Source organism: Heterodontus francisci, chromosome 28 (genome assembly GCF_036365525.1).
Source record: "Heterodontus francisci isolate sHetFra1 chromosome 28, sHetFra1.hap1, whole genome shotgun sequence".
In the NCBI taxonomy this organism is placed as follows: Eukaryota; Metazoa; Chordata; class Chondrichthyes; order Heterodontiformes; family Heterodontidae; genus Heterodontus; species Heterodontus francisci.
The window spans coordinates 27,450,173-27,471,332 of NC_090398.1; the positions used below are offsets into that span (position 1 = coordinate 27,450,173).

A 21,160-nucleotide genomic window follows, 5' to 3' on the forward strand; every position below is an offset into this window, starting at 1 on the left:
ACAACTGGCAGATGGACTTTTATATCGTGACAGAGGGACAAAGAAACATAGGAACAGGAGTAGGCCATTCAGCCCATCGAACCTGCCAATAAGATCAATAAGATTCAATAAGATTATGGCTGATCATCCATTTAAATCCTTCTTTCCCACACTATTCCCATTTGTATTTGGAAAACTGTCAGTCTCTGGGTTAAACATACTCAATGACTGAGCTTCCACAGCCCTCTGGGGTACAGAATTTCAAAGATTCACAACCCTCTGAGTAAACAAATTTCTCCTCATCTCTGTCCTAAGTGGCTTTCCCCCTTATTTTGAAAGTGTGTCTCCTGGTTATAGACTTCCCAACCAGGGGAAACATCTTAGCTGCTTCTACCCTGTCTATCCCTTTACGTAATTTTTGATTTTATTGAGATCACCTCTCCTTCTTCGAAACTCTACAGAATACAGCTCTAGTTTCCCCAATCTCTCTTCATAGGACAGTCCCGCCATTCTGGGAGCAAGTCTGGTGAATCTTTGCTGCACTGCCTCTATCACAATAATAATCTTCCTAAGGTAAAGGGACCAAAACTGCACACAGTATTCCAGGTCCCGTCTAATCAAGATTCTATACAATTGAAGCAAGACTTCATTACTCCTGTACTCAAATCCTCTGTGATAAAGGCTAACATCAGTGTTCCTAATTGCTTGCTGCACCTGCATGTCAGCTTTCAGTGACATATTGACGAGGACACCCAGGTCCCTTTGTACATTTACACTTTCTAATATCTTACCATTTAAGAAATATTCTGCACATCTATTCATCCTACCAAAGTGGATAACCTCACATTTTTTCCACATTATACTTCTTCTGCCATGTTCTTCTTACCCACTCACTTCAGTCTGTCCAAATCCCTTTGAAGCCGCTTTGCATCTTCCTCACAACATATATTCCCACCTAGTTTTGTGTCATGCGTGAACTTTGAAATATTATATTTGGTCCTAAATCATTGATATATATGGTGAACAGCTGGGGCCCAAGCCCTGATCCCTGCAGTACCCAATAATCACGGTCTGCCAACGCAAGAATAGCCCGTTTATTCCTACATTCTGCTGTCTGCCTGTTAACCAATACTTATTCGATGTTAGTTTATTACCGCCTATCCCATGTGCTTTAATTTTGCTCCCCAATCTCCTGTGGGGGACTTCATCAAAAGCATTCTGAAAGTTCAAGTATACCACATCCACCTTGTATTAATACTGTTAATAACTTCCTCAAAAAACTCCGACAGGTTCGTCAAACATGATTTCCCATTCATAAATCCATGGTGACCATGCCCAATCAGATCATTAGTATCCAGGTGTCCATGTATCACATCGTTTAGAATGGTTCTCACATTTTCCCAGCGACTGATGTGAGGCTGTCAGGTCTGTAGTTCCCTGTTTACTCTCTCCCTCCCTTCTTAAATAGTGGGATGACATTTGTGACCTTCCAATCTATAGAATTTTGGAAGATGATCACCAATGCATCCACTATCTCCATAGCTACCTCTTTCAACACTCTGGGATGTAGAATATCAGGTCCTGGTACTCAAAACTTATGTCCCATTAGTTTCTCCAATACAACCTTCTTACTAATACTAATTTCTTTCAATTCCTCATTCCCCCCAATTCCTTGGATCTCTAATTCTGAGAGATTTCTTGCATCTTCCTCAGTGAATACGGACACAAAGTAATTATTTAGCTTCCCTGTCATTTCTCGATGATAAATTCTCCTGACTCTGCCTGTAATGGACCCACATTTGTCTTAGCCAAACATTTCCTTTTTACATACCTGTCGAAGCTTTTACAGTCCATTTTTATATGTTTTGCTAGTTTACATTCATATTCTATCCTCCCTTTCATTATCAGTTTCTTGGTCGTTCTTTGCTGTCTTCTAAAATCCTCCCAATCCTCATATTTACAACTATATTTTTGGCAACCTTATAGGCCTTTTCTTTTAATCTTACACAATCTTTAACGTCCTTTGTTATCCATGGTTGACACTCTTTACTTTTGGGGTTTTTATGCCTTTAAGGAATGTATAGTTGCTGTAAACAATGTAATATTTCTTTAAAGACTATCCATTGCCTGTGTACTCTCATACCTTTTAATGTATTTTCACAATCCACCTCAGTCAATTTGCCCCTCAGACCTTCATAATTTCCTTTGTTCAAATTTAACACCCTGGCTTCAGATTGAAATAACTCACTTTCAAACATAATGTAAAATTCTATCATATTATGGTCACTCATCCCTAAAGGTTCTTTTACAACAAGAATTAATTAGCCCTTTCTCATTACATAATACTCAATCTAAAATAGCCTGTTCTCTCGTCGGTTCCTCAACATACTGCGCTAGAAAAACCATCCCTAACATACTCCAGAAACTCGTCCTCCACGGCATTAGTGCTCATTAGGTTTACCCAATCTATATGCAGATTGAGTCACTTATGATTACTGAATTACCCATGCCACATGCTTCTCTAATCTCCTGATTAATACCATACCCCACGCTACCAATAATGTTTGTTCACCTACAGACAACTCCTACTAATGTTTGCTGCCCCTTGCTGTTTCTTAGCTTCACCCAAACTGATTCCACATTTTGTTCTTCCGATTTGAGATTTTCCTTTACTTGTACGGTGATCCATCTCATTATTAGCCCAACACAACTTCCTTTTCCGTTTTGCCTCTCCTTTCTAAATGTCGAATATCCTTGAATATTCAGCTCCCAATCTTGGTCACCCTGTAGCCACATTTCCATTATGACAATTAGATCATACCCATTTACCTCTGTTTAGGCCTTTAAATCATGCACTGTATTGCAAATGTTGCGTGCATTCAGGTAGAGTGCCCTTAACCTTGTCTTCTTGGCATTCTGAATTCTCAGCCTAGTTAATGCTCGCCTTTGTTTTACCTATCTTCTATTGACATTTGCTACTTTTCTACCTCCTGTTACCAGCCTAACATCCTTCCAATTTGAGCTACCCCTCAGGTTCCCATTGACGTGAGTTAATACATTTTGGCAGGAGGGACAAGGAGAGGCATTATAGACTTAATGACACACAGTTCTAAAGAGAGTGCAGGGACAGAAGAACCTGTGGGGGGGTGGTGGGGGGAGTTCATGTGCAATCCTATTTGACGATGGAAGGACATACTGAGAGAGTAGTTAGAAAAATCTATGAGATCTTGGGCTTCATAAATAGAGGTATTGTGTACAAAAGCAGGGAAGTTGTGCTGAACCTTTATAAAACCCTGTTTCGGCCACAGCTATAGTATTGTATCCAGTTCTGGTCAGCACACTTTAGGATGGATGCAAGAGTCCTTGACAAGGTGCGGAGCAGATTTACCAGAAAGATCCCAGGGATCAGAAATGTTGGCTACAAGGTTAGGTTGACGAAGTTGATGTTGTTTTACTTGGTGCAAAGGAGGTTAAGGGGAGATTTAATAGAGGTGTACAAAATTAGGAACGCTTTAGATTATATATCCAAAAAAAAGCTGTTCCCATTAGTTGATGGTACAATAACTAGGGGACACAGTTTAAATGTTTTGGGAAAGAGATGCAGGGAGGATGTGAGAAAGAACTTTGTTAAACTGCAAGTAGTAATGACCTGCTATTCACGGTCTACCCCGGTAGTGGAAGTGGAATCGATCAATGACTTCAAAGAGAAATAGGATAGGCACTTGAGCGAAATAAACTAGCAGGGCTACAAGGAAGACCTAGGTAATGGGACTGATAGATTACGCTACAGAGAGCTGACATGGATTCAATGGGACGAATGGTCACCTTCTGATTTGTAATAATGACTCGAGAACATTCTTTATGCATAATTTTTCATTTCAATGATATACTTCCAAATTTATGCCCTCAGCTCATCTGTCCTCCCACTTTTAAAGTTGTTTTCAAATTATTCAGCTCTTGACCAGAATAAATCGAACTACCGATTGCATGCTTTGCAGCTTCATTAAAATCAGTGGACACCATCACTGACAAATCCTTTTCCTCCACATGTTTACTTTATGTTTTTTTTTTTCACTCTGTTCCACATTATGTTGATTGTTTTTCCTTCCAGAAAGTCAGTGAGCTCGCTGACAATGGAGATGAGGCTGAAAGCTCCAAACTTCTTCTGAATCTTGTGATGGAGAAAGGTGCTGTGGCCCGAAGAGTGATGTGGGAATCCTTTGTGAAAATGCGCCATGGGGTACCAAAGTTGGACAAAATATTGAAAGAATTAGAGGAATACGGTACCATATAATTCACACTGAATGTAACTTCAAATCAAAAATTACATATTTTTCTAAAATAATCGGCATAGGAGTCCATCAAAATTCTTTTTTTTTTTAAACAGGTCCTGATCTGTCACACTATGCAAACATCGCAGAAGTGACATCAGAAGAACCCAACCACTTGAAGGGTAGGCCATAAAATGAAAATTCATAACAGTTTACTTCATGCTTATTGATCAAAACCTGACTTACAAATTTCTATCAGGGTCAACTTGGAGAAGACACCAAACAAGCGGTAAAACATTAGTTTTCTCTCATTATGCCCCACCTGATTTATTTATTTAGAGATACAGCACTGAAACAGACCCTTCGGCCCACCGAGTCTGTGCCGACCAACAACCACCCATTTATACTAATCCGACAGTAATCCCATATCCCCTACCTACACTAGGTGTAATTTACATATCACCTGTAAGTCTTTGGTTGAGAGAGGAAACCAGAGCACCCGGCGAAAACCCACGCGGTCACAGGGAGAACTTGCAAACTCCACACAGGCAGTACCCAGAATTGAACCCGGGTCCCTGGAGCTGTGAGGCTGCGGTGCTAACCACTGCGCCGCTAACCACTGCGCCACCCATATTTCTGTTCCACTGACCACAATAGATCTGATAATAGGACGCGTCATTAAATAGTCTGATTTTTCCTATATTATGCCTGGGCCCTATGTCCAATTCCCCTCTCAGGGAAAAGAATATTTCAAAGGGTATGTTGACAGCATGGAACTATGTTTGTATTTGACAGTCACTATCAAACGTTCTATGTGGCTTAAATTTCAAATCGTATTGAGATGGGAAGATTTGTAAATTTGCAGATGGTGTCACTGCTCCTGATTATCCAGCTGTAGTTGTGACCAGATATGTGTTCCCAGACATTATCAGCAACTTTAAAAAAACCAAGAATTCAACGTTGGGAGGTTCGGGCAGTGAGAATGAAGGAGATCAAATTGATCATTTTGGGAGTTCATTCGACAGCTGTATTGAGCAAAGAATCATAAAGCCCATTGTTCCCTTTGCTGGCTCTTTCAAAGAGCTTTTGTGGTAGCCCCATTACTCTACTCCTTCACCATAGTCCTGCAATGTCTTCATTTCCATGTATATATACAAATATTTTGTGAAAGTTACTACTGCATCTACCTCTGCCATCCTTTCAGCTCGTGCATTTCAGATAGAAACAAGTCACTGCATAAGATAAGTAATTATCACCTTCCCTCTGGTTCTTTTGCCAATTGTCTTAAACATGTGTTACCAAAGCTTCTGCAATTGGAAGCAGCCTCTCTTCATTTACTGTATAGAACTCCATTATAATTTTGAACATTTTTATTATATCTACCTCATGTCTATTACCATTGTAATAAATCTCCTCTGTGTCTTCTCCAAGGCCTTGTCATCCTTCCTGAAGAGCAGTGCCCAGAATTTGATACAATATTCCATCTGAGGCCTACCCAGTGATTGATAAAAGCTAACCATTACATCATTGCTTTTGTACCTAATGCGTCTATTTCAAATTCCAGATTACTGCACTTTTTGTTGTAAAAAAAAAAACACATCCTCATCAACGCTTCGGAATACATTCAAAGATTTGTTTGTTACATTTGCAGTCCCTCCATTCCTTCTGATTTTGTTTGAAGTTTGTAGAGGGTGTAATACGCCAGATTCAACTGTTTATAATTCCTTGTGTGTCCATTGTAATTGTGTAGGTGTTGGATTCACATAAAGATCAAATCTGGACACAATCTTATCCAACTGACCCACACCTCCCCAGCACAGAATGGCACACACTCTCACTAACACACAAATTAACAGCAGAACCAGGAACGAAATTAGGAAGATCGTCTTTACCATTGGATTCTCTTCGAATTTCGTCCAATATGAAATGCCCAATTTTTGTGAACTGAATGCATGAAAGGTATATAACCCTTAGCTCCACAATTCCGCAAAAGGTATATGGGATAATGTGAGGAAAAGGCATTGAAGTGCATGATCAGTTGTGATCGCATTGAATGGCGGAGCAGGCTCGATGGGCTGAATGTCCTATGTTCCTAAATTCCATTTAAAACTATTACAAATGTGGTTGTTCACTCCCATGAGCTAACTGGTTAGTATTGGCATTAAGGCAACATTATCATGAAAAACATTTTAATTTTCAGAAGTGGATCATATTTAAGCTGTCAATTAACCTGTATTGCAATTTACCATCCGACAAAACTGTATCACGACTGTCTGTTTTAATTGAAGATGCTCAACAACAACACAAGGAAATACTCCGACAGCAAAATGAAACACTTAAATTGAACACTATTCTAATAAAAGAGAAGGTTAAGATTTCCGAGTTGGATGCCCGATACACTGAGCTGACAATCATTTCTCCTATTCGTCATCGGAAACTTGTAGAACATGAACTGCTGGCACGTGGCCGGGATCATGAAGAATGGAGAGAAATGCATCTCCGGAGGGAACTGGAAAAAATCCGCATCGATCAATTGTACAGAAGTAGCTTTTCCCAAGAAGTATGTTTGCTCCATACAACAAAGGGAGATGTTGTGCAATTTAATTCAGGATGTTCAGCTGTTGTCAGTGGAGTCCCGGGAATTGGGAAAACAACACTAATACAAAAAATAGTTTATGACTGGGCCACCGGGAAATTATACCCACACTTCCAATTTGTTTTCAGTTTTAAATTCCGTGAGTTGAACGCCATAAATTGGAAAGCAACCTTGAAGGATCTGATTCTGGTATTCTATCCTTACTTGGTGAATGTTCTGGAAGAACTCTGGAAAAATCCAGCCAGTTTGCTGTTCATATTCGATGGTTTGGATGAATTCAAGGACAGCATAGAATTTCTTGACAATCAGGCAGATAGAATACCTCAGTCAATGTGCATGGATCCCGAGTTCCCCTGTGAAGTGTCTGACATTGTGTACAGTTTAATACAGAAAAAGCTGCTCCCAGGATGTTCAGTGTTAGTAACCACCCGCCCCAATGAATTACATTTATTGGAAAAGGCTGAGATCAGTGTTTGGGCTGAAATCCTGGGATTTGTTGGTGATGAACGGAAAGAATATTTCAACAAGTGTTTTGAAGATCAGACGGTAGCAGCAGCTGTTTTCAAACACGTGGAGGAGAACGAGATCCTGTACACCATGTGCTACAACCCTTCCTACTGCTGGATCCTCTGTCTGTCACTGGGTCCCTTCTTTGCACAAAGAGACAGGAAACAGCAGCAAGTTCCCAAGACCATCACCCAGCTATATTCCTACTATATTTACAACATTCTGAAAAACCATGGCCGAGAGATTGAAAACCCCCGTGATGTGTTACTGAAGATCGGTGAGATGGCTTTCACAGGAGTCAACGAAAAAGTCATTGTGTTTCGGAATGAAGATTTGATCAAATACAATCTTCAACCTTCCCAGTTCCTGTCTGGGTTCATGTTGGAAATTTTGGAGAGGAATGATTCTGCCCAGAGCATGGTGTACACGTTCCTCCATCTCACTATCCAAGAGTTTGTAGCCGCACTTGCTCATTTCTTGACTCCAGATCCCGACGACATCTGGAAACTCCTCAGTGCACCCCACAGCAAAGAAGATGGGCGATTTGAGATATTTTTACGTTTTGTTGCTGGTCTCTCCTCCCCACAGGCAGCTCGACCCCTGGAGGAGTTTCTAGGTCCATTTCCTCATCAAACCACCTGCCGAGTGATTGACTGGGTGAAGGAGAAGGTTGAAGAACAGATTCGAAAGACAGGGAGTAAAACTGGTAAAAGGGGTCTCCTAAACACATTGCACTACCTGTTTGAGTGTCAGAATAAAGCACTGGCACAGAACACACTGGGATCTGTGGAAACACTTAAATTTGGCGATTCTGACTCACAAAAGGCATTGCCACTGACTCCGATTGACTGTGCAGTCTTGTCTCATGCCATTGGCCTCTGCCAGACAATAAAACAACTCGATCTGCGGAACTGTTCCATTCAGTGTGAAGGACTCCAGCGGTTGGAACCGGCACTCCACAAATGCCAGGTGTTGAGGTAACTCATTATTTGTTACTGTAATGGTTAATTGAATTATTACAAAGTTGTTTACTTTGTAAGTTAAAGAAAATAACTGCACTTCAGGAAAACTAGGCAATGCACAATTCACCTGTAATTTTAAAAAAACTAACTCGAGCAGGGCATTACACTGAGCAACAAAATGAGAACAGAACCTTTCCAACAAGAAATTCATGGCGAATAATTATTTAGGACTGATAGAGTTTACTTATGATACAGTGATCTAGAAAATACATCTTACTGAATAAAAAGAATCAGAAAAACAATGTGCAAAAACACAAAAGATATTATAGTTAATAATCTGAAATGGGATACATTTACCATATTACCGAGAAGCAGAATGAGTAACCAAGCTAAAGACCATGCACGCTATACATCCTGCCTGATATTTCATTCAATTTGCTAATATCAGGAGTGGTGTTGAGATGTGACACTCCCCATTTAGTGCTTCTACCCAAGAGGAATTTCTGTCCAGTTAATTCACGGTTTGTAAGAAAAGTCCTGTCCAGAAGGAAAACTTCCTGCATTCAGAAAAATGTTACACTTTTCGCAATTGTAATTTAAAAAAATTATCCACAACCCAACACATTAAATAATGACTGTGCGGACTGGCTACATTACAGGCAGGTGGGGAAAATGTCAACATTAATGCATTCAGGATTTTACATTAAGTTGGTTTTGCCTGCATGGCCTTGTTGCTGGCACAGAATTTACGAACAGTCTGCTCAAAATATAGCATTTAACGGAACTGAAACAGAAAGAGTTTAATTGGAAATAAAATGATGAAATTCCCTCCTCTATAAAAAAGAATGTGTAGGCATTCAAAACGTGCACAAACGTGTAAAGCATGAATTTCCCATGTTACATAATAACTGGAACGGATTTTACAGCAACACTTAGCATTGTTTCACAATATTCCTCACTGGGAAATATTAGACAGAGTAATATAATGCACAAAGTATCAATATAGGAAATTACTGCTTTGCAGTTAGTTAGTGGAAGAGGGCGACCATTCACGTAAAATCGGATGGTTCAGAAGCAATAGAAATGAGACACGTTTATTCAAACATCACAGGGCTGCAGGAGGGTAAAACTGATGATCAGGGATGCAGACCGGACTGAGGGACGTTTCATGGCTTCACACAGTCAATACCTCATTGAATGAAAGTAAATACTTCAGTCCCCCCAATATATGGCAAACCGGAACTAACCCAGTTTCATTTTCTGTTTGGTCATTTCACTTTCTCCGTGCTCCTGTAATACCTGTTAAAGAAAGAGAGAGAGAGAGCAACCAATGTATTAGATCCGATGCCCGTTTCAGTTTATTTCTCACCCCCTGTCTGCTTTTTTCAGGTTGGAGGGAAATGATCTTGGAGATTCTGGAGTGAAGCTGCTATCTGTGGTTCTGAAGAACCCTGAATGTAAAATACAGGCAGTGGGGTGAGTACTAGATGGTATTTATGATAACTAGATGTTTAATACTGTACATTATTATCAGTACCAGCAATAGCCTGATTAATAGACACTGAAAATTGCCGTGATACATATTATACCCCTCACAAATACACAGTCTGTTCCCCCTCTCTCTCTCACACATATCCCCAGGTTGGCTGACAACAATCTCACAGATTTTTGCATTGAGGATCTCGCCTCTGCTCTCAGTACAAATCGATCACTGACGGGGCTGTACCTGGGTTATAACAAACTGCGATGTTCAGGAGTGAAACTACTGTCTCAGGCTCTGAAGAACCTAGAATGTGAAGTCCAGAGGCTGTCGTGAGTATTAGATTGTGTGAGATTATATTTATAATCACTGGATCTCATAATAAAATTTTAGCATTAATAAATCAGGCAATCATGCTTCATTCTCTGCATATTGGAGAGAATAATTATTTACATGAAATGTAATAATATTCCTGCTTTGCCATTTTATCTCTTTGTTTCTTCCTCCCTGATCCCCAGTCTGAATAGTAATGGTCTCACAGATTGTTGTGCTGAGGATCTCGCCTCTGCTCTCTCTACAAACCTGTCACTGACGGATCTGAACCTGAACGACAATAAACTGAGAGATTCAGGAGTAAAACTATTGTCTGCTTCTCTGAGCAAGCCCGACAGTAAAATACAGGAACTGCGGTACGTACCAGACTGTGTGAGATTGTATTCATAATGCCTCTATTTCTAAAGCTGTTCAGCGTTATTATTATTTGATATAGAATTATGGACAGATATTGCGTACTTACTGTGATTTTTGTTTTCTCTCTCCGTCTCTTACTCCCTTTCACTGTTCCTCAGACTAGGTAATAATGATCTCACAGATTCATGTACCGAGAATCTAGTCTCTGCTCTCAGTACAAACCAGTCACTGACAGTTTTGTCCCTGCAGTCAAATTCCTTCACGGACCAATCTGTTCCCGCTTTCTGCCACCTCATAATGACCTGCAGGAGTCTGGAGCGGATCTGGTGAGTGTTTGTGTTAATGTTTGTATGTAATTCCATGTATTACAATAATGTACAGCACAGAAGCAGGGGATTTGGACCAACTGGTCGGTGCCAGAGTTTATGGTCCACATGAAATTCCTCCTGCCCTCTTCGTATCACCCTACCAGCAGAACCATTTATTTCTTTCTCCCTAACGTTTGCATCTAACGGCCTCTAAAATGCCGTTTGTATCATCTGTTCCTTGTGGTAACAAGTTCCACATTCCAGCTACTCTTTTGGTCAAGATGTTTCTTCTAAAGGTACTTTTAGATTTATTGCTCACTATCTTATGTGGATGGCCACTAGATGTAGTCAGCACCTGAACTGGAACATCTTCTGTGTGTCTACCTTATCAACCCCTTTCATTATCTCACTACTTAGTCTTCAGTTTTCGAAAGAAAAGAGGCCCAGACTGTTCAGCCTTTCCAATAAATGTATATCATCTCAATTCTGGTATCTTCCGTGCAAATCATTTCTCACCTTCTCCAGTGACTCTACATCCTTTTTCTATAAAATGGAGAGCATCATTTTGAGCAGTAGTCTAAGTACAGTCTAATCAAGATTTGATAGAAGTATAAAATAAGTAATTTGATTTTGTTTCTGTAGTTCTATTCTTATAAAAACAAGCCCCTGTAATTGATTTGCTTTTTGATGGCCGTACAAATCTGCCTCGTGAGTTTGAGAGATTTGCATAACTGCACCCTCAGATCCCTTTTCTCTTCTAACTCATTTAGACTCTTACTAATCAGGGAGTATGTGTGGCCTCATCATTCTTCCTGTGAAGATGTAACAACTCTCAATTAGGTAGTTTGAAATTCATTTGCCACTCACACGACAATTAGCTCAGTCTATTCATGTCTTCTTGCATTTTGTTGCAGTCTTCCTCAGTATTTATTTTTATATTCGTTCGTAGGATATGGGCGTCGCTGGCAAGGCCGACATTTATTTCCCATCTATAATTTCGCTTGAGCAGCATTTCACGTGATGTAAGTACACGTGCTGTTAGAGAGAGTGCTCCAGGACTTTGACCCAGCGACGGTAAAGGAACATCATCATAGTTCCAAGTCAAGATGGTGTGTAATTTTGGAAGGGGACCTGCAGGTGGTAGTGCTCACATGTGTCTGCTGTCCTTTTTCATATCTAGCTGGAACAGGTCGTGGATTTGTAAGGTACCGTCGATGGAGTTGCTGCAGTGCATCTTTAGATGGTACACACTGCTGCCACTGTGTACCAGTAGTGGAAGGAGTGAATGGTTAAGGTGGTGGATGGGGTACCAGTCAAGCAAACTGCTTTGTCCTGGATGATGTTGAACATCTTTCTTGTTGTTGGAGCATCATTCTTCCAGGCAGGTGGGGAGTATTCCATCACACTCCTGACTTGTGCCTTGTCTTTGAGGAGTCAGGAGATGACTGTGTGTGGCGATGTTATTGCCATTAAATGTCAAGGGAAATGTTGACAGTCACTCTTGTTGGAGAAGGTCATTGCCTGGTGCTTGTGTGGAGCGAATATTCATTGCCACATATCAGCCCAAGCCTGAATGTTGTCAAAATCTTCCTATACGTGGGCACGAACTGCTTCATTATCTGAGGACTTGCAAAATGTACTGAGCAGTGTGCAATCATCAGTGAACATCCCATTTCTGACCTTATCAGGGAGGCAAAGCCATTGTTGAAACAGTTGAAGATGTTTGGGCCCAGGACACTCCCCTGAGGAACACCTGCAGTGATGTCCTGGGATTGAGGTGTTAGTCCTCAAAGAACCACAACCATCTTCCTTTTTTTCGAGGCATGACACTAACCTATGGAGCGTTTGCCCCCCGATTCCCATTAATTTCACATCTGCTAGGGCTCTTTGACATAATACTGGTTCAAATGCTGCCTTGATGTCAAGGCCAATCCACACTCACCTCACCTATGGAGTTCAGCTTTTTTCCCCCATCATTAGTTCAAGGCTCTACTGAGGTCTAGAGCCGAGTGATCCTGGTGGAATCCAAACTGAGCAGGTTACTGCTGAGTAAGAGACATTTGATCACATTCTCAATGTCTCATTCCATCACTTTGCTGATGTTTGAGAGTGGACTGGTGGTGTAGCAATTGGCCACTGTGGATTTGTCTTGCCTTTTTGTAGACAGGTTTGCCCGTTAGATGCCAGTGTTGTGGCTGCACTGGAATAGTTTTGGTGGGGGCGTAACTAATTCTGGAGCACAATTCTTCAGCCCATAGCCTTTTCTGGATCCTGTGCCTTCAGCCGTTTATTAATATCAACAGGAGTGAACTGAACTGGCTCAAGACTGGAATCTGTGATGTTGGGGATCTCAGGACAAGGCCACGCTAAATCATCCACTCAACAGTAACTGTACTATTGTTTCCTGAACTTGTTTAATCTCATTTTTTGAAAGAGAAAGGAAGGTTAATTTTACAATTGAGCCATTGCTAATCCTGGAACCAGTGTTAGTTATCCAGCATGGGGGGGTTGGGTAAATGGGACTTGTCGAGAGTTAAGATATAGGCAGTTGCGTTTTGTACGAATTCAAGCTGACCCAAGGTAGATTGTGTGGAGCCAGCCAGAGTGCGTTGAGCTAGTCAAGTCTAGAGGTAACAAAGACATTGACGATGATTTCAGGAGCAGATAAACTGAGGCAAGGAAGAAGACAGACAAAGGTGGAAATGAGAAGTCTTAGCGGTGGCACAGGTATGTAGTCAGAAGCTCATATCTGAATTGAATGTGACACCAAGGTTGTGAACAGTCTTTTTCAGCCACAGATGTTTACCAGGAAGTGAAATAAAGTCGGTGGCTGCGGAACAATGTTTGTGAGGCCTGCCCAATAGTTAGTTGGAAGAAATTTCTGCTTATCCAGTACTGGATGTGGGGCAACCAAGCTGACAAGTAAAGGATTTTTTACAGGGGTCAACAGAGGTGGTAGTGAGGTAGAGCTGGGTGTCATCAGTGTACATGTGAAAACTGACGTCGTGTCTTCAAATGATGTCACTGAGGAGCAGCATGTAGATGATCAACAGGACGGACTCCGGGATAGGTGGTCCGGGGACACTAGAGATAACGTTGAGAGTGGAAAGAGAAACCATTGCTGGTAATTCTCTGGCTCCAATGGTGTGCACATGAATGGAAACAAATGGATGCATTCCTACATAACTACACCCTGATGGAGAATTGTTGGAGGAAGAGAGTGTGGTCAATCCTATTAAAAGCTGCAGACAGGTCGAGAAACGATAGCATAACCCTGTTATACTCCCATAGGATGCCATTTGTAACTTTGAAAACCGTTTTGGTGTTGTAGCAGGGATGGAAACCTGATTGGAGCGATTCAAATGTAGCTTGAGGGTAGATGGACAGGCATTTTAGAGGTTACAGCGTATTCAAGGGGTTTGGAAAGAAAAGGAGGTTGGAAATGGGGCAGTCATTTGCAATGGGGTGGGGTCAAAGGCAGTTTACTTTTGGGAAGAGGGGCGATGACGGCATATTTTTAAGGAAAGAGATATAATGCCTGAGGAGAAAACGTTGATGACAGTATGGGAACCACAAAGGGAAGATTGGTGGTCAGCAGTTTAGTTGGAATAGGATCCAAAGAGCAATAGGTAGGTCCCGTGGACAAGATGAGCTCAGAAAGAGCATGAGGGGAGATCGGTGAGAAACTAGAGAAAGATGTGAGTTCAGGGCTGGGCTGAGGAAATGTGGTTCTGTGGTGAAATGTATAGCCAGGTGTGGAAGCTTCATTTAAGGAGCAAACCCATCTTCTGGAGGGATTTGGGGAGAGCAACGGTGATAGCTGATCCACTGATAGAGTCCACACCGTCAACACTAAGAGGTATGAGTTCGCCGGGAAAGAGATTGGCGATGTTAGACCCAGTTTATGTAATGGGTGGCGATGTCAGTGAGAGAGTAGGATGGGGAGGTTGGGGTTGCTGAGTGTAATGAAGCAGCCATAATTCCTTGATTGGCCCTTTCCAAGATTCCCAGAGAGACCCAGAGGGAAACCATCAGCTTATCTAAGAACGAATCCAGCCTGATACAGAGGCAGGAGGTTGGGGAGGTCCAGCAGTGTTGTACTGTTGGGAAGGTAGAGTACCCAAGAAGGGAGAAATGAAAACAAACTTGATGACAGGAGAGATGAATCTAGGAGTGCTAAAGAGAAAACAATTTAAAAGTGGGGGGGGAGCAAAAAAGTGGAGAATGAAGCGATGTACTCAGTCTTTACCAGCATTCAAAACACACACGCAAATGGACAAGGGTAACTCAATTCTCAAGCACTTGGTTACAAAGCAAATATGAGGAAAGATAAAAGGGGAATTGAGAGGAGACAATAAGGAGGGAGTTCACAGTTAAATTCATAGGTTGTGCAGACGGATGAACTTGACGTAGTTATAGTGGAGTCGGCATGAAACATTGGCAAAATGTTGCCAAGTTAAAAGACAGGTGTGGTAAATGTGTGAAATCCACAACCTATTTGAAGATATTTGGAAGTATTAGCGGACAAACTACTGGAGGTATTCATGTGGATGTGAAGATCCAGGAGGTGTGTTGGATCAATCGCGTGAGTTGAAGATCACCATAAGATGCAGAGCATTGGAAAATCTCGGACCAGGAGTGAGAAACTTGGTCAGGAACCAAACCGTAGCTCAAGCTGAAGTTGAAAAACAATAGAATCCATAGGCTAAAATGGTGGGGGAAGGGTTTCCAACTGATCAGTCACTTTATAATGTCAACAACTGAGCAGCAGATCAGAGACACAGCAGCTGAGTCTAACGGTGTAGTCCAGTCGAGAAGAATAGTTTTGATATCCAGAGAAGTCCAGGAATTTGAAAGCAAAATATGATAAACGATCCAATATTCAATGAGGAAAACAAAGAGCAGACATGGACAGTGTGGCCAGTGACCCACAAAGCTGTAAACTAACAGTCAGAATTTCTCAGGTTCAAATTAATTCACTATTATAGCCAGGTGAACTTAAACAGTGAAAAAGAGCATATTGGGAGAGATGGGACAAAGGAGGATTGCAACAGATGATCAAAGACAAAGAAACACTGTAAGGAGCTTTGTCAGGAGCGAAGCGCCCAGATGTTATCAGCACCAATCAAATTCAATAATTCTAAATGTTGTTACAATCATCTAGTTTCATGATTTATATATTTTTTTAGAGGTAACTTATAGTATTGGGGAAATTACATTTGGAAATGTAAGGTAAACAAAACTTCAGAATTCAGAAGTTGCAAGACCACCTAAGGTATTTACACTTCAAAGGTCTTCTGTTCAAATAGAAATGAGTAATTCAGGGAGGGGCCTTGGTTGGCATTCTGGGAACTTTTGAATATAAAATTTTTCCAGAAGAGTTCTGGGTGTCACCAGTCTAGGAGGAGATAGAAAACAGTGAAAGAGGAAGATAAACAGAAAACTAGCAGCCAGTGGGTTGCAGCAATTGAATCTCAAAGCTAACGGATTTTGGGAACCGGGGAGTTTCTGTTTTTGAAGACTATATGTGTGACCATCAGTGATGCCTCTACTTGCATTGGGAGTTCACAAACGTAAATGGGTAAAGGGGGTTTAAACGGAGTGCACAGTGGTTAGCACCGCAGCTTCACAGCTCCAGCAACCCGGGTTCAGTTCTGGGTACTGCCTGCGCAGAATTTGCAAGTTCTCCCTGTGACCGCGTGGGTTTCCGCCGGGTGCTCCGGTTTCCTCCCACAGCCAAAGACATGCAGGTTGATAGGTAAATTGGCCATTGTAAATTGCCTCTGGTGTAGGTAGGTGGTAGGAGAATGGTGAGGATGTGGTAGGGAATATGAGGTTAATGTAGGATTAGTACAAATGGGTGGTTGTTGGTTTGCACAGACTCAGTGGGCCGAAGGGCCTGTTTAAGTGCTGTATCTCTAATAACCAAATTAGTGGAAGATCCGAGAAACCTCCTCCCTACAAGTGTGCTGTGCAGCTGTTCCCAGAACAAGAGCATAACCTTCAGCAGTCTGATAAGTAGCCACTGATTTTCTGGGTAGAAGTCAACGTGGAAATGGGACAGTTTATTATACTTTTCGATTTCTTTAAAGTATGTGACTACCTGAGATAGTCTTCAGTTAGTATTGCTTCTTTGTTTAACTCTTGTACAGTAAAGGTTTTTGTTCAAAAACTGAAAGCTCCTGGCGTAATTCTTTCAGTTAATACCTGGGGGTTCGAATTTGCTTTTTTTTTTAAAGAAAGTTACTGGTCTCTATCGAAATTTCGACATGACATTTCTAACCTGACTGTGTTTCTTTATTCCTTACCTCAGTCTGATCAAGACATTCGTCTCCTGTCTCTTTTATCTTTAGGCTTCCTTTATTTCTAATGGACCCTTTTCCCCATCTTATTAGTTTAAAGTCTTGGCCATAGCCCCATTTAACCTTTCTGCTGGACTCCTGTCCAACTCTGTTTCATATTGAGCCAGTCCCAGTACTACAGTTCCTTGTTGTCCTAGTACTTATCTCAGAATCAGGTGAAATGGAACCACGCCCTACCACACAACTTGTTCAAGCACATAAAATATTCAAGAAATTCTGACATTGAATGTTCACTTTACCTGTATTGATCAGTGTAATATTAACCACAGATTCCCTGTTATTTACCCTATTGTGTATTATGTTTATTTTCTATCTAAACATTAATATGTTGCAGGCTGGGTGAGAATTCGTTTAGTTCCACCGGGAAGGAACAGTTGCAGTTGCTGCAGGAATCCAGATGTAGCCTGAGAGTGGAAATGTGATCAGTTCCTTATTTGAACAGTATCGGGCTCCTCATAAAGTTGTTGTCTACTGATATCAACATAATTCTTCTCATTGTATGAATATTATTGAAATAATTTCACTTGTAATAGTAATGTAATTCCTTGTCTCAATATCAGATAATATGTCTTATATAAACATGGATGGCAATATTATTGGCCGGTTCATATGCACATTATTGGTTTCATTTGCTGAGTCTTATCAATCTCATTACATGAACATTGTCCATATCATCACAAGCAGCAATTGTCTTACTTTAAATCAGCACTATTCTCATGACAGTACCACTATTCACCTAACGATGGACACATTATTGGTCTCAATATAGGAACACCATTGGTCTCATCATATATACATTATTTATCATATGAACACTTTTGACCACATTCATTGAACATTACAGGTACCAAAGTAACAACACTGTTGGCCAGAAAATAGGACCCGTTTTCATCTCATTATCTCCTCTGACAGGATATTCAGTCACTCAAGTGCAAGGACAGCCGATATGAGTAAATCTGGTGCAGAAATGGCATAAGCGCCCATCATGGAATTGTTTAGGACTTTTTGCGCCTCGATCCCCTCTCCATGCAACCACCACTCATCCATGATGAACCTCAGATTATTTTCTACACTACTAATCATCTCCTGAACCCGATCTCCCTTGCCCACCAAGTCAAACATTTTCCCGCACTCCCTCTGCCCTAACTGAGAGCCAGTGCATTTCCCGTTTCTCTCTTTTGTGCTCTACTGTCCTACGTGAGACCACCTTGTCTATGAGATCTACCTTCTGCTCCCTATACACCCACAGAATAGCTGATGGTCTAACTTCTCTTTCTGGATCGCAAGCAAGCTAATATTGTAAATTATTCCATCTCCTCTGTCATAGCAGGAAACTGCCCCCTCTCCAACATCTCTTTCTTCTCCAAAGTTCTTGAACACATTGTTGCCTCTGAGCTATGCCCAACCTTCCTGAAACTCAATGTTTGAATCTCTCCAATCAAGTAACATGTCTAACACAGCAGTTCTAATCACATTCACAAAGGACATTGTCGATGACCACGATGCATTATCTACTATCATTGCCCTTGATTGCTCCACAGTTTTCAACACCCTCGACAAAAGCATTCTCCTTAGATATTTCTTCTCTCTTGCTGCCCTTGCTGAGAACAATACTAAACTATCCAATTGCAGCTAAAGTGCATCCTGCAATGTATTATCTTACCCCTACCACCAGTAGCTACAGAATTCCCCAAGGGATCTACTCTTAAACGCTTGTCCACATTTCACAATATCAGTCGTAGATATGGGTCACCTTCTTCATGCATAGCAACAATGCTTGAATCTGCCTCTACAATACCTCTGTTGGTCTCTACGTTGCCGCTGCGCTGTACAATTCCTTGGCCAAGCTCATGTTTCACGTTCTGGTTCTTTTTCAGGACTGATTTCTAGCCTTTACTTAATAGTCACATAAAGAATTAGAAGGAACAGCGAAATAACCACAACATATCACTAGCACGCACTGCACACTGCTGTACTCTGAATGTATTGCCACAGTGACTTCTGTTGATTCATCACACAAACCATGAATAGGATACAAAGATAAAATAGAGGGTTTAATTGTAAGAGCCTTTGAAACCCCCTTCTTCAGCCACAGTCATGTGGGATGTCATTTGTGACTTTGATTGCAGCCGTTTCAGTACTATTGCAGGGGCGGAAACCTGATTGGAGGGAGTCAAACATGGACATCCGGGAAAGATGGACACTGATTTGGGAGGCAACAAGGATCTTGGAGATGAAAGGGGATGATGATGGCTAGATCTTCGCAGACAAAAATCAAGGGAAGATTCAGCTCTAGCGGTGCTGGCACGCTTCCTGGTGGCTAATCTGTCCAGATGTGGAGGTTCTTGAATATTTAAGGCATAGGAATTCTTGACCTGGGGGAGCCCGGGCAGAAACATCTTCCTTCCTTAAATATGGAGAGCAAAACTTCACACAGTATTGCAGGTGTTGTCTCACCAAACCCCTCTACAATTGTAGCAAGACTTCTTTATTCTTGTGCTCTAATCCCCTTGCAATAAAGAGCGACATGAAATTTTCTTCCCTAATTGCTTGCTGTATTTGCATGCTAACTTTCTGTGTTCATTGTACGAGTACAGTCAAATTCCCCAATTGCGGATGCTTTGTGGATTTAGAAAAAAAAAATCATTGTGTTACTGCTCCCAGCCCAGTTTAAGTGGAACCCATCACAACTCAGTAGTTCTCCCTTTCCTTTATACTGGTGCCAGTGTCCCATGAATTAAAACACCTTCTTTTCACATCACACTTTAAGCCACATCATTTATTCTCTAATCTGCTTGACCCTATTCCACTTGGCACCTGGCTCAGGTAATAATCCAGAGGGGATTGCCATTGATGTTCAGCATTTTAATTTGGACTCGAACTCCTCAAACTCTCTCAGCAGAACATCATTCATAGTTCTCCCGAGGTCTTTTGTTCCTACGTGGACTACGACAACTGGATCCTCTCTCTCCCAATCCAATTTCATCTCTAGCCATGAAGAAATGCCTTTAACCCTGGCACCGGGCGGGTAACAAAACCTTTGGAGCTCCCAGTCACGGTTGCAGAGAGCAGTATCTATCCCCCTGACGATACTGTCTCCTATTAATACCACATCCCTTTTGCTCCCCCACTTGAATGGCTTCCTGCATGGAGGTCCTACAGTTTACCCTAGAGTCCTTGATCTCTTTCGCAAAGGTTGCAAGCTCCTAGTACCGGTTGGTCAAAGTCAAGGGATGAGGCTCCTTGATCACTACATGCTGGATCCGCATATATGCCTGACTCGCGGTCACATCCTCCGGTCCCTAACCATTGACCAACTCTTCAGTTGTATGTAAGCTCGGGGAGGGGGGTGGGGGGTGACTGCCTCCAGGATTAAAGTGTCCATGTAACTCTCCCCCTCTCTGATATCAACATAAGTCGACTCTGATTGATTGAGGCGTTGCCAAGGAGAATACACCAGGGCAAGTTTGTCCCCCACTATTTTGTTTAAATCAAAAAGGCACAAAGCCTGGACAGGTCCCAGCGTATCAATATGAATACAGTTTAGTTACAGTTACTTGTTAACTTGGGCTTGGTCGCAATGTAAATGAGAATATATGCTCAACAATGTCTGCAACTCAGACTCCAGCTCTGGAACTCTGAACTGAAGTCTCTCCACCTGTCAACACTTACCACAGATATTGTTGCCTGGGACTCTAATTCATTGTACAGATTTCCACATGTTGCAGGCAGGGCACATCAGCAACCCTGCCATGTCTATCTAGCCTTATTTATTTAATTGGTCAATCAGTTATAAATTTAATCAGCTAAAGTAATAGCAAGTTATAGTCTTTAGCTTAGAAAGAAAGAAAAACACTCACTGGATGCTGGAGGTTGAAGTAAAAGGTATAAAAGCAGCACTTGCTTCCCACCTGCAACAAAATCCCATCGTAGCACTCTGTCCTCGGCTTTCCCTTTGCCGTTTTCCTCTGTGCAGTAGCAAAACCAGTCTTTATTATAGAAAGT

General features: G+C 41.5%; 1 protein-coding gene across 1 annotated transcript in view; it reads left to right on the forward strand.

The window, feature by feature from the left end:
* Nucleotides 1-10,518, forward strand: part of LOC137345168 (NACHT, LRR and PYD domains-containing protein 3-like) — a 35,172-nt gene extending 24,654 nt beyond the window's left edge. The window contains exons 4-9 of the mRNA XM_068008634.1: nt 4,091-4,262; nt 4,367-4,432; nt 6,539-8,330; nt 9,705-9,791; nt 9,957-10,127; nt 10,314-10,518. Coding sequence (XP_067864735.1) covers nt 4,091-4,262; nt 4,367-4,432; nt 6,539-8,330; nt 9,705-9,791; nt 9,957-10,127; nt 10,314-10,518 — 2,493 coding nt within the window. The remainder of the gene's footprint in view (nt 1-4,090; nt 4,263-4,366; nt 4,433-6,538; nt 8,331-9,704; nt 9,792-9,956; nt 10,128-10,313) is intronic.
* The last annotated feature ends 10,642 nt before the right edge of the window (nt 10,519-21,160 follow it).